This window comes from Electrona antarctica (assembly GCF_951216825.1).
Source record: "Electrona antarctica genome assembly, chromosome: 16".
Taxonomy (NCBI): Eukaryota; Metazoa; Chordata; class Actinopteri; order Myctophiformes; family Myctophidae; genus Electrona; species Electrona antarctica.
In genome coordinates this window covers 29,085,498-29,100,532 of record NC_136797.1, presented here as the reverse complement: position 1 = coordinate 29,100,532, position 15,035 = coordinate 29,085,498, and the positions used below count along the sequence as shown (strand labels likewise).

The following is a 15,035-nucleotide window of genomic DNA, read 5'->3' as shown; positions in this document are numbered from 1 at the left end:
CTTCCTCATGGGGTCATTTTAGGGCCTAGGATCTTCAGTAAAGGGTAAAATACTCTTCTTGGTTGTGGGAACAACATATCCAACGATGAGGACCCCAGCCCAAAGATGTCCCCCTGGCAACTGTTTCAACTTTGGGTCAGTCTACATGTAAAGGTGCCCAAAGTTGAAAGAAGGTTGTCAAATGAACTGAAACTGAAGCAATGGTGTAATTGTGCCCAAATCTGAAGTTAGGTGGTCAAATGAACTGAAACTGAAGCAATTCAGTAAAGGTCAATGCTTCCTCATGGGGTCATTTTAGGGCCTAGGACCTCCAGTAAAGGGTAAAATACTCTTCTTGGTTGTGGGAACAACATATCCAACGACGAGGACCCCAGGCCCAAAGATGTCCCCCTGGCAACTGTTTCAACTTTGGGTCAGCCTACATGTAAAAGTGCCCAAAGTTGAAGGGCAGAGCTTCAACTTCAGCTACCCAGTACCCAAGGTTGAAGCCCTTCAACTTTGGGCAGATCTACAAGCTCGTAGTGCGGCACCGAGTGCCACGCTACAAGCTTGTAGATCTGCTATTTTTCAGTGGGGTACATTGAATCACTGGTCCTGGGTCAATCCAAGGGCCTACCACTCCACTTTCTTGATATGTTGTTCCCCAACTCTTGGAGATTATTTAGGCCTTTTACTGGAGGTCCCAGCCCCTAAAATGACCCCAGGAGGAAGTGTTGACCTTTACTGAATTGCTTCAGTTTGAGTTCATTTGAGCACCTAAATTCAGATTTGGGCATCGTAGCATGTGGTTTTTAAGTGGTGGGCCTCAGGTCATCCTAGGGGCTAGAAGGTCCAGGGAAAGGCCTACATACTCTCCAAGAGTTGGGAAAGAACATATCAAGAGAGTGGAGTGGTAGGCCCTTGGATTGACCAGTGGATGCAATGTACCCCACTTTGAGGTGCCACGTCTTAGGCCTAGATTTAGGGTAGGATTGAACCAGTCGCCCTGTAGCCATACAAAGGCCTAGGGTTCCCAGATTGTAAAATGTTGTTCCTCCATCTTGGGAGAGTATGTAGGCTGTTCCAGGGACCCCCTGCAGAAGCAAAGATTTGAGTTAAAAACGTTCGCTCTGAAAGAATATATTCAAAGATTTGCGCCACGTGTTTCACGATTTCTCAAAAATGGCAGATTTAATGGCATTTCTAACTCTGAGACCCCCAATTTATATTGTAAAATCAATGTTAATTTAACTCTGAGAGTGTACAAATGGAACCAAATGGAACCGTTGTACACTCTCTGAGTTACAGACCCATAAGATTTTTTGTATAACTATAGGGCTGGATTGTAAGGTCATAGACTGGTAAATAAGGGACTTTGAAGTGCGGGTCCACATGAACTTTTTTTTAAAATGTAAAAAAAATAATAATAATAAAAAAATACGAATGTATATATGTATGTACTTGTGAATTTTAATATGTATTTATGTCTGTTATGAGTCTGGCGTAGAGGATTTCATCCTGTGCTGGAAATCTTTTCAATAAATAAATAAATAAGGGTCCATTTAGTTTAGTGATGCACCGAATACTCGGCCGCAGAAAATATTCGGCAGAAAATATTCGGCAGGAAATGGCTAAAATGCATTTTCGGCCTATTCGGTTTCGGCTCGAATATAGGCAGAAAATGTATCACCATATAGTGTATGCAATTAATGCATTCAAAACCATTACCATTTATTTTGCCATAAATCAGGTAGCTTTAAGGTACGGCCATGACAGCAATAGTAGGAACAAAGATATATAATATTAATCATATTCGGTATACGGTTTTCGGCCAACTGTTTCCTATATTCGGTATTCGGTTTTGGCCAAGAATTTCCCTTTTGGTGCATCCCTAATTTAGTTCCAAACTATCATTTAGCTGGGGACCCCCTGGAACTCCCTCAAGGACCCCTGTGGGTCCCCGGACTCCACTTTGGGAACCACTACTGTAGATTATGTCCCCATAATCCAAAACAGACACTGCCTCAACGACTCTCTTTCTGCTAATGATAAGCGGTCTCTGTTTCTATATAAGAAACCAATGTTGTGCCACAAATTAATTTACCAGCCAAGAACCTCTCTTTCAATATCAGTTCCATTCAGAAAATAATATGCAAAGGTCATATTTTTGGCTCTGGAGATCGACATGAAATTTGTTTTGCTGATGACCAATAAGAGCATCCTGTAGGACGTTAAACGGATATTTCACTTTCAAAAAAGACTTTTGTTCATTTTATCGTCTATATTTCATATTCATTTTGGCTTCCCCCATCCCCATTCTATACAAACCCATTGTAACTTCAATCTCCTTGGTGAGGATTAAAAACAGATGGGGGGACACTCACTCACCCTCTTTTTTTTCTTCCAAAGGATGAAATCAATGGGTATATTTGACATTTACTTAAAAAGAAATGTTAATCATAAACTGTTACTGCAAATGTATTTAAATATGTTCTTGTAGTGTCTCTCTTTATGTGAATATACATCAGACTCATGTGAAGTGAAGGGCGCTCTTATCATCATACATCACATTCCATGCTCAGCCAATCAAATCATCACATTCCATGCTACAAACACATTCCGTGCTCAAACGGACATTCACACAAAGCTGTGCATAGGATGGGCTAGCACCCCTCAAAATAGATACAAGAAACAGCAGTGTTTTTCTTAAGTGTATTCTCTGGTGTTCTATTTGGTTTATAATATTTAAAGAAAAAAAACTGATTTCAGAACTGAATTGAAAGGGGCAGCAGGAGGTATAGAGTTCTCAGCTCGCTTCAGTTTTCCCACTTGGCCAGCAAGCCTCTGTGCACGTCACCGTGCACTGCAGGACATCTCAGAACAATTCAGCGTTTTAGGCAACAATTTGTGTTGTGTGTGTGACGTCAGACCAGACCATGTAGGCTACAATATAATGTACTGTAGAGTAACCGAGAGACATATAAGACAATTTGAAGTTGTTAGCATTCAAATAATTAGACTTGTAGTAATTAGAAATAATTAGATTGTAGGAATTCTTACGATTTTAATTACCGTACTGAACAAACAGCAATGGCTAACTCACCATCTACGAACAGCGAAGATCGAAGACGCCAGATGAACCTCGGGCTTCGGAAACAATGTGTGAAGATAGCGCCCATTCCACAGCAGTGGCTGGACAATATGCTCACTCGCGTGCCACCTAGAATTAGAGAGGGTGCTGAGTTGGAAGAAATGCTACAGGATCTTTGCAAGGAGGTCCGCAGTGACTTCCACAAACAGCTGGTTGAACATACAGAAAACTATGTACTGCAGAAGCCAGACATTAAAGGAACTGCACTGAAGAAACCGAAAGAAGTGACACCAAAATGTCTCGAGTCCTCCAGACCCTGGCATGATAGCTTTGTTAGGAACCACAAACAAATAAATGACACTTTATACATCCTTCATCCAGTGATGCGCACCGTCTTGGATATCGGCTATACGACATTTACCCCAGTGCTCCTGCCTGACCCTGAAGTCTGGTTAGAAGGACCAGTGTACTGTGAAATACTTAAGGTCACAGTGACTGCTAAATGCAATGAGATTGAAATGAAGATAATTAATCCTGAGGACCATGATTCCTGGTTTTGCAGAATCAGAGGCCTGCTGAAGAATAAGGAGACGATGAAGGATGTGAGACCTGAGAAACTAAATGCCTTCTACAACTGTGTATCCACCCTCATTTCCAATCAGTTGAAATTCCTTCTTGAGAGAAGTATGAATGAGTTTGCCGGCCTATATCATCCAAACAATACCCACCGATTGCCACTATTCCGTATGAACCTGACCTTGATTGATGAAAAGATGGAGCTTAAACCCAGCTTTCAAGCCCTTGAAGAGACCATTTTGGAAATTCTGAATGTAATCACAGATACTCTGCAGGAAGTGCAGACAGTCCAGTCATGGATGACAGAAACCACCACCCCTTCGTATATTAATGCCAAGTTGGCTGATCATGCTCTTGCCTGGGCTCAGACCACTGTAAAAACGGCTGTGAAGAAGAACCTAATGGGACCTGGAAAATATTTCCAGACCTATGTTGACAACTATGGCCGGCTGGTCGATGGAACAGAACAGGTCGATGTGGATAAATTCATGGAGGAAGAACATACCTTTGAAGAGTGTACTCAGCGTGTAGAGAAGTATCGTTTGCTAGCCAAGGAGATTATCAACCTCCCAGTTATATCCCACTTTACCATGGTCCACCTGTACTGTGAGGATCTAAACCAAGGGCTGGCCGACAAAGCTACGTACTTTGCTCAAATCCTTTTGGAGAAACTGGTCACCGACCACCGACAGCACAATTCTCAGATCTGCCAGGAATTTGAAAACGTCAAAGAGAAAGCTAGCATTATCCCACAGAACACAGAGGAAATGACTGAGATGATTGCTTACATCAGTCACACGAGGACAGAGGGTATTGCAGAGCTAAACCGCAGAATAATGGAAGCCAATCAGAAACTAAACTACCTTCTGGATGTGCACATCTTTGACACAGAGGATTTGAATCTGAATTCCACTGTCCTTCTATGGCCACAAAACATCCTCCCTGTCTTTAAGCTCAATGATGAGGTGATGGAAGACTATAGACAGAAAGGGGAACGGGAGCTGCAGGAAAGAAAGGGTAAGTTGATAGATGACTTGGATCAGCTCGGCAAAAGTACAGAAAGGTTTGGAAAGTGCTCGGAACTGGACAATGTACGGCAGTATGTGACAGACATGAGGACAGTGCAGAGTGACCTGGGGAATTTGCATGAGGACATTGCTTTCATAAACAAGGAAGAGACCCTCTTCAAGATGGGACTGTCAAGTTACCCTAAGTTGGAGGCCATCAGGGAGAGCATTAAACCTTACCAGGAGTTCTTTGAAAAGGTGCTGCAGTGGGAGGACACTGAGAATGAATGGCTGCAAATGTCCATCCAGGACCTAGATGGAAACACTATGGCTACAGAGATGGAAAAGTTGGCCTCAGTTGTCTACGCAAAGATGAAGACCTTTATGCAGAAACAGAAGAAATCTGAGATGGGTGATCTGGTTAAAGCCCGGATCACAAAGTTCAAGAAGGACTTTGATAAGGTGAAAATGCTGTGTAACCCTGGTATCAAACCTCGCCACTTGACAAATATATCAAAGGAAATCTCAAAGGAAGTACCTTATGAGCTCAATCTACAGTCTACTCTGAGCAATGTTATGGAAGGTCTTTTAAAAGTTCTGAAAAAGAAAGTGCACATCAGAGACTCCATTGAAACCATCTGCGCCAATGCTACTAAAGAGTTTGGTTTCGAGAAAGCTTTGACTGAAATGCGTGCGGAATGGGATGAGATCATTTTCGGCTACAAAGAATACAAAGAAACTGGGGTGAATGCCCTCAACCCTGTGGATGAAATTATGACTATGCTGGATGATCACATTGTTAAGACGCAGACAATGAGGGCATCACCCTACATCAAGCCCATTGAGAAAGATGTTGAGAAATGGGAAAGAACACTTGACACTGCCCAGAAAACCATAGACGAGTGGACGAAGGTGCAGGCCCAGTGGCAATACCTGCAGCCCATCTTCTCATCTGAGGATATCATGCAGCAAATGCCTGAGGAGGGACGCAAATTTCAAATCGTGGATAAAGACTGGAAACAAATTATGATTAACCTTGAAAAGGATTCTCATGTTCTTTCAGCCACCTCAGCGCCTGACTTACTGAAAAAACTCACAACTTCCAACCAGCTTCTGGAAGAGATCATGAAGGGACTAAACATCTACCTTGAAAAGAAACGCCTTTACTTCCCTCGTTTCTTTTTCCTTTCCAATGATGAGATGCTGGAGATTCTGTCTGAGACCACGGACCCACTGAAAGTGCAGCCCCATCTGAAAAAGTGCTTTGAGGGCATAGCCAAACTTGAGTTTACGGACACTCTGGATATCTTGTCCATGTACAGCGGTGAAGGAGAGAAAGTTGGTATGATCTCAATAATCTCCACTGTGGCAGCCAAGGGAGCTGTGGAGAAGTGGCTGTTGCAGGTGGAGGATGTAATGATTAAAAGTGTCCATGATCAGGTAGCTAAATCCAGACTAGCGTACGATCGCAAAGAGCGTTGCAAATGGGTGAGGAATTGGCCTGGACAGGTGGTGCTCTGCACATCTCAGATATTCTGGACACAGGAAGTAAATGATGCGATCTCAACAGATACTTTACCCTTATGTGTTAAAGATTTGCAAACCCAGCTATCGGACATTGTGGAGATGGTGAGAGGGGAAAAGGTCAAACAAACCCGGATCACACTGGAGGCATTGGTGACCATTGACGTCCATGCCAGGGATGTGGTCAATGATTTAGTGACGGGTGGTGTAAAAAGCATAAAAGACTTCCAGTGGCTATCTCAGCTTCGATACTACTGGCAAGAAAATGATGAGAAGGTTTGGCACGTGCGTGTTCACATCATCAACTGTGATGTCAAATATGCCTATGAGTATCTGGGCAACTCGGCCCGGCTGGTGATCACCCCGCTTACCGATCGATGCTACCGAACTCTGATCGGAGCTTTCTTCCTGAGTTTGGGCGGAGCGCCTGAGGGTCCAGCTGGGACAGGGAAGACCGAGACCACCAAGGACTTGGCCAAAGCTCTAGCTGTGCAGTGTGTAGTCTTTAACTGTTCTGATGGACTGGATTATATTGCGATGGGAAAGTTTTTCAAAGGTCTGGCATCATCAGGTGCATGGGCATGTTTTGATGAGTTCAACCGCATTGAGCTTGAAGTACTGTCTGTGGTGGGCCAGCAGGTTCTCTGTATTCAGAGAGCCATTGAAGAGTTGAAGGACCAATTTGACTTTGAAGGGACCTTGCTGAACCTCAACCCCAACTGCTTTGTGTCAATCACAATGAACCCTGGCTACGCAGGACGCTCAGAACTTCCAGACAACCTTAAGGTGCTGTTCAGAACAGTGGCTATGATGGTCCCTAACTATACCCTGATTGCAGAGATCTCTTTGTATTCCTATGGCTTCCAAGATGCCAAACCCCTATCAGTAAAAATCGCAATGACCTACAGGCTGTGTTCGGAGCAGCTGTCCTCTCAATTCCACTACGATTATGGCATGAGGGCTGTCAAGGCTGTGCTTGTTGCTGCAGGAAACCTGAAGCAAAAATTCCCTAATGACAATGAAGATATACTGCTCCTGAGGTCCATCAAGGATGTGAATAAGCCAAAGTTCCTCTCGCATGACATTCCACTGTTTGAAGGAATCACCAGTGATCTGTTCCGTGACATAACCCTCCCAGAAGCTGACTATGAGCTGTTTCTGCAAGCTGTGAACATTATCTGTACCGGGTTGAATATACAAAACACAGCATTTTTCCAGGAGAAGTTGATCCAGACATATGAGATGATGATAGTCAGGCATGGTTTCATGCTGGTGGGAGAGCCCTTTGCTGGGAAGACTAAAGTGCTACATGTACTTGCTGCCACTCTGACTCATATGCACAATGAAAAGTTTGGCAACGAAGAGAAGGTCACCTTCAAAACAGTGAACCCTAAATCTATCACCATGGGACAGCTGTTTGGACAATTTGACCCAATATCTTATGAGTGGGCAGATGGGAATGTTGCCAACATATTTCGTGCCTTTTCATCGGCGGATACCCCGCAGCGTAAATGGTTGATCTTTGATGGACCTATTGACACATTATGGATTGAGAGCATGAACACTGTGCTGGATGACAACAAAAAACTGTGCCTGATGAGTGGTGAGATCATCCAGATGTCTGGTACGATGAGTATGATTTTTGAAGCAATGGACCTGGCACAGGCTTCACCTGCGACGGTGAGTCGATGTGGTATGATCTACATGGAGCCCTCTGAGCTGGGTTGGAAGCCCTTGGTAAAATCCTGGATCAAGACATTACCAGAGCCCCTGCGGAAAGAGAAAAATAACACTCTGCTACTGGGGCTCTTCGACTGGCTTGTGCCGCAGGCGCTGAGAACCTTGCGTGACCACTGCAGGGAAGTCGCGGGCACCAGTGACAGCAACGTTGTGGTATCTCTTTGCCGGCTCTTTCAGATGCAGCTCGCCGCACCTCTGGCGGACAAAGACGATCCTCCTGCAGAAAAAGATCTACGCACTTGGATAATGGCAGCCTTTGCCTTCGGCCTGATATGGTCTGTGGGGGGAAGCTTGGATTCAGACAGCAGGAATAAGTTTGATAAGTTCCTCAGGGGAGCTGTTACATCGAAGTCAGACACTGTGGGGAAATGGGAATGTTCCTTGAATGACAAGGACTTGGTGTATGACTACTCTTACGAGTTTAAAGGGAAAGGTCGCTGGATCCACTGGGATGATCACATCAAGAAGGTTTCCCTGGGAGACAAGGGCACCAAAGTGCAAGACATTATTGTTCCCACCATAGACACTATCCGCTACACCTACATCATGGACCTCTGTATCACTTATGATATTCCTCTACTGTTTGTGGGTCCTACCGGCACTGGAAAGTCAGTGTATGTCAAGGACAAGCTGTTGAACCACACAAAAAAGGAGAAGTTTTTGCCATTTCTCATCACTTTCTCAGCCCGCACGACTGCCAACCAGAGCCAGAATATTATCGTGGCCTCACTGAATAGGAGAAGGAAGGGGGTGCTTGGCCCTCCTCCAGGAAAAATGTGTGTCATATTTGTGGATGACATGAACATGCCTGCTCTCGATACGTTCGGTTCACAGCCCCCCATTGAGCTGCTTCGCCAGTACATGGACCATAAACACTGGTATGACATAAAGGACACTTCCAAGATCACCCTCCAGGACCTGCAGCTCATAGCGGCGATGGGACCCCCTGGTGGTGGGAGGAACTCGGTGTCGCAACGCTTCCAGCGTCACTTCATCGTCTGCAGCATCAATGCCTTCAGCGACGAAACCATGGTGCGCATCTTCTCCAAACTGGTGGACTTCCACTTCCGAAACAATGACTTCCCTGACCAGTACTTTGATGTCGGCATTAACATTGTTAAAGCTACTATGGAAGTGTACAAGGAAGCCATGGCGAATCTACTTCCTACCCCAGCCAAGTCTCACTACACCTTCAACCTGCGAGACTTTTCTCGCGTCATCCAGGGTTGCCTGTTGATAAAGCAGCAGTCTCTGGAAAACAAAGGCACTATGATCCGCCTGTTCGTCCATGAGGTGTTCCGCGTCTTCTATGACCGGCTTGTGGATGACGAGGACCGAGCATGGTTGTACACGCTGATGAAGGATATTGTTAAAAAGAACTTCAAGGAGAACTTTGATAACCTGTTTGATCACCTGAAACAAGCCACTACACTGTGTGAGGAGGACATGCGTAATCTTCTATTTGGGGACTACATGAAACCTGACCTGGATCCTGATGACCGCCTCTATGCTGAGGTGCCATCCACAGATGAATTTTGCGAGGTAGCAGAATTCTGTCTGGGCCAATACAATGAAACGAACACAAATCGCATGGACCTTGTCATCTTCCGTTATGTCCTGGAGCATCTGTCTCGCATCTGCCGTGTGCTGAAACAGGCGGGGGGGAATGCCCTGCTGGTGGGGGTGGGAGGTAGCGGGCGCCAATCTATCACCCGCCTGGCCACATACATGGCCAGCATGAACATCACCCAACCTGAGATCTCCAAGAGTTACGGCATAGTTGAATGGAGGGACGACCTCAAGGCTCTGTTGCAGAAGGCTGGAGGTGACGGCGAGAAGACAGTGTTCCTGTTAACTGATGCTCAAATCAAAGACGAAGCTTTTCTAGAAGATGTAGACAGTTTACTGAATACAGGGGAGGTCCCAAACCTGTTCGCTGCAGACGAGAAGCAAACGCTTATAGATCAAGTTGGTGAAATTGCTCTTAAGAAGGGAATGGAACTCGCCGACCCTCTTGCGGTATTTGCCTACTTTGTGGCGCGCTGTAAGGAAAACCTGCACATTGTGGTAGCCTTCAGTCCTATTGGAGATGCCTTCCGAAATCGCCTGCGGCAGTTCCCTTCTCTCATCAACTGCTGCACCATCGACTGGTTCCAGCCATGGCCAGAGGAAGCTCTGGAGCGGGTGGCTAACAGCTTTCTGGAATCACTGGATATGAGTGACCATGAGCGGCTGGAGGTGGTGCCCATCTGCAAAACATTCCACACCTCTGTCCAAGAGATGTCAAACAGGTTCCTATCAGATCTGGGTCGTCATAACTATGTGACGCCCACCTCCTACCTGGAGCTGATCGCTGCATTCAAGCAGCTTCTCACCAAGAAACGAGACATGGTCTTGAAGGCCAAGTTGAAGTATACTAATGGTCTGGACAAGCTAGCCATAACAGAGCAGGAGGTGAGTGTGATGAAGAAACAGTTGCAAGACAAGGGGCCCATACTGGCTGCCAACAAGATAGAAAATGAAGCGATGATGAAGCATGTAACAGAGGAGAGCGGGAAGGCTGAGATCAAGAGCAAGAGCGTCCGTGAGGATGAAGAGGCAGCAAATATAAAGGCCAATGAGTCTCGGAAGCTGAAAACGGAGTGTGAGGGGGACCTGGCTGAAGCCCTTCCTGCACTGGAAGAGGCTGAAGCAGCCTTGGGTACTCTGAAGCCTGCTGATGTGACAATTGTGAAGTCGATGGCAAATCCTCCAAAAGGTGTGAAACTGGTAATGGAAGCTGTGTGTGTGATGATGCAAAAGACACCAGATAAGATCGTTGACCCAGCTGGGGGTCCAAAGAAGGTTGAGGACTATTGGGGACCAAGCAAGAAGCTGCTGGGTGACATGAATTTCCTTCAAAATCTGAAACAATACGACAAGGATAACATTCCAGAAGTCGTGATGAAGAAGATCCGTAAAACGTTCATTACGAATCCTGAGTTTGACCCAGTTCAAGTTGCTAAAGCTTCTTCTGCAGCTGAGGGCCTGTGCAAGTGGATCAAAGCCTTGGAAATTTATGACAGGGTAACAAAGGAGGTAGCTCCCAAAAAGTTGAAGTTAGCAGAGGCTGAGAATTCACTGTCTGAAACCATGGAATTGCTAAATGTAAAGAGAGCTGAGCTGGATGAAGTGACAGAACAATTGACTACACTTAAGAGCAATCTTGAAAACGTGACAAAAGCTGCAGCAGACCTGGAGCATGAGGTGGAACAGTGCACGATACGATTGCAGAGGGCTGAACAGCTAATCCAGAGCCTTGGGGGAGAGAAGGCCAGATGGTCTGATGAAGCAAAAAACCTCCAGAACACTTATGACAACCTAACTGGTGATGTCCTCATCTCTGCTGGTGTCATTGCCTATCTTGGAGCCTTCACTGCTGGTTTCAGACAGGATTGCACGAAAATGTGGACCAAACTCTGCCAATCTAAGAACATCCCATGTTCTGATGACTTTTCTCTCAGTAAGACCCTGGGGGATCCCATTAAGATTCGAGATTGGAACATTGCAGGACTCCCCAATGATTCTTTCTCCATAGATAATGGTGTTATTGTCACAAATTCACGGCGATGGCCTTTGATGATTGACCCTCAAGGCCAGGCTAACAAGTGGGTGAAGGAAAAAGAGAAAGAAAATGATCTGAGGCTCATCAAGCTGACAGATAAGGACTACATGAGAACTCTGGAGACCAGCATCCAATTTGGAAATCCCCTGCTGCTCGAGAATGTAGGGGAGGAGCTTGACCCTTCACTGGAACCAGTGCTGCTCAAGCAAACATTCAAACAAGGTGGCGTGCTAAGAATCAAACTGGGGGACAAAGAAATTGATTACCATAATGACTTTAGTTTCTTCATCACCACTAAGCTGCGCAACCCCCACTACCTCCCTGAGCTGGCTACCAAGGTGTCCCTGCTCAATTTCATGATCACGCCAGAGGGCTTGGAGGACCAGCTGTTGGGGATTGTGGTCGCAGAGGAGATGCCAGATTTGGAAGCAAAGAGGCAGGAAAATATTCTGAATACAGCAAAAAACCAGAAGGAGCTGAAGGAAATCGAGGATAACATCCTGTCCTTGCTGCAGTCGGAGGGGAACCTCTTGGATGATGGGAACGCTATCATGGTTCTTGATAAAGCAAATGCTAAGTCAAAAAGCATCAATGAAGAACAACTGAGTGCTATGAAAACAGATGAACAGATAGCTGACTCTAGAAAAGGCTACAAGCCGATTGCCGAGCGCTCGTCTATACTCTTCTTCAGCATTGCCGACCTGGCAAACATAGACCCAATGTACCAGTACTCCCTCACCTGGTTTGTCAACCTCTACACCAAATCCATCCAGGTCAGTGAAAAGTTTGACGACCTGGATAAGAGGCTTGCAGAACTGATCAATCACTTCACTTATAGCCTGTACTGTAACATCTGTCGCTCATTGTTTGAGAAGGACAAACTCCTCTTCTCCTTCCTGCTCTGCACCAACATCCTGCTGGCAGATAAGAAAATTGATAACTCAGAACTCATGTTTCTGTTGACTGGAGGAGTGGGACTTGAGAATACCATCCCTAATCCTGATGACTCCTGGCTAAAACAAAATAGCTGGGATGAAATTTGCAGAGCCAGCGACCTACCTGGCCTAACAGGATTAAAAGAGGCTTTCATCAGTAACTCAGATGACTTCAAGCCAATCTATGACAACAAGGAGCCCCACAACACACCTCTGCCGAGCCCGTGGTGTAATAAACTCAACGGCCTGCAGAAAATGATTGTTGTCCGCTGCCTCAGACCAGATAAGATAATACTAGCAATCTCTAACTATGTGACCAACAATCTGGGGAAGAAATTTGTGCAGCCCCCACCCTTTGAACTGAAAAAGATCTACTTGGACTCCAACTGCACCACACCTCTCGTATTTGTGCTGTCACCGGGAGCTGACCCCATGGCTAGCTTGCTGAAATTTGCCAGTGGTATGAGCATGGATGGCCCAAAGTTCACTTCCATCTCATTGGGGCAGGGCCAGGGCCCCATTGCTGAGAGGATGATAAATGAGGCTATGAAGGAGGGCACCTGGGTGTGTTTGCAGAACTGTCACCTGGCTGTATCCTGGATGCCCACACTGGAGAAGATTTGTGAGGACATCAGTGCGGACACTGAAGCCGAGTTTCGCCTTTGGCTCACCAGCTACCCATCACCCAAGTTTCCAGTCGCCATCCTGCAAAACTGTGTAAAAATGACAAATGAGCCGCCAACAGGTCTTAAACTCAACCTACTACAGTCTTACATGTCAGACCCCGTTTCTGATTCGACGTTCTTCAATAAATTCACTGACAATGGTGAAAAGGAGCTTGTTTGGGAAAAGCTATTGTATGGAGTCTGCTTTTTCCATGCACTTGTTCAAGAGAGGAAGAAGTATGGTCCCTTGGGCTGGAATGTCGCCTATGGCTTCAATGACTCTGACCTTCATATCAGTATCAGACAGCTGCAGCTTTTTGTGGGTGAATATGAAGAAGTGCCGTTCGAGGCCATAACATACCTGACGGGACAGTGTAATTATGGCGGACGTGTGACAGATGACTGGGATAGACGACTCCTGATGTGCATCCTGGCTGACTTTTACAACACCAAAATCATCGACAATACCATACAGTACCAGTTAGGTGGCGAGTTCTACACCCCAGTTAAATCCACCTATGATGACTACGTTCTGTATATTGAGGAACTTCCCGACCAAGCCCCAGATGTGTTTGGCATGCATGACAATGTGGACATATCAAAAGATCTGCAGCAGACCAAGCTTCTGTTTGATTCGGTGCTGCTAACCAAAGGAGGGGGAGGCGGAGGCGGAGGCGGAGGCGACGAAGCCCTCTATGAAATAGCAAACGGAATTCTGACAAATCTTCCACCCGATTTCGACCTTGCAGAAGCCTTGAGAAAGTACCCCGTTAAATACAATGAGAGTATGAACACTGTGCTGGTCCAAGAGATGGAGCGCTACAACACGCTGTGCATTACAATCCGTTCGAGTCTACAGAGCCTGTTAAAAGCAATTAAGGGTCTGGTTGTGATGGATGCTGAACTGGAGAGCATTGCAGGCAGTTGCATGGTGAACAAAGTCCCAGATAAATGGGCCAAGCGCTCATATCCCAGCCTCAAGCCTCTGGGGAGCTACATCGCAGACCTGGGCACCAGGCTCACTTTCTTGGATGATTGGTATAAATTTGACAAACCCGATGTGTTCTGGTTGCCAGGCTTCTTCTTCACCCAGGCCTTCTTAACTGGAGCTATGCAGAACTACGCCAGGAAACATGCCATTGCCATCGACCGTCTGGGCTATGGCTTTCAGGTTCTTGATTATGAGCCAGACAAAGCCCCTGAGGATGGTGTTTATATCAAGGGGCTATTTCTGGACGGTGCTGCCTGGGATAGAGAAAACGGAATCCTGACTGAACAGGAACCCAAAAAGCTATTTTCCGATATGCCCAGCATCTGGGTCAAACTCAAGGTAACAGAAGAGGCAACAGGGGAGAAAGTTAAGGAATATGAATGCCCTATCTACAAGACCAGCGAGCGAAAGGGCACCCTCTCCACCACAGGCCACTCCACCAACTTTGTAATGGGCATGTTTCTGCCCACTGTGAAGACTCCAGAACACTGGATCAAGCGGGGCGTGGCTATGCTCTGTCAACTTGATGACTAGGAATCAGACCAAAGCTCAGATCTCATCCAAGTTAAGCCTGATTTCCCACTTGGTTTGTGCACCGGCGTCACACACTGAAATTAGCCAAAGAGAAAGGCGTCTTGGAGCGAGAACATGATCAAAGCCAGAGAGCCAGATGAGGAGAAAAAGATCTGATTGAGCATGGAGGCAGCCACTGCTACTGTTAATGATAACGGAAAAGATTTTTTTAAATAGCAATATCTACAAAACAAACTGAATAGCCAAAACGGAGCATTATGTCTTTCTTTTCTGCACTTTTTATTTATTTATTTAATGTGTGTTTTATTCATTCATTCATTCATTCATTCCGGGACATACAGGAGGGTAATGAGGAAGGGAAATCACTTTCAAACTGGCAACAGACAGTC

General features: G+C 45.8%; 1 protein-coding gene across 1 annotated transcript; it reads left to right on the top strand.

Moving 5' to 3' along the window:
• Positions 1-3,816: 3,816 nt before the first annotated feature.
• Positions 3,817-14,646, top strand: LOC306939389 (dynein axonemal heavy chain 7-like; the record flags this gene model as incomplete). Its single annotated transcript, XM_079523975.1, has 1 exon — positions 3,817-14,646. The coding sequence occupies one exon, from the start codon at positions 3,817-3,819 to the stop codon at positions 14,644-14,646; it is 10,830 nt and encodes a 3,609-aa protein (XP_079380101.1).
• Positions 14,647-15,035: the final 389 nt, after the last annotated feature.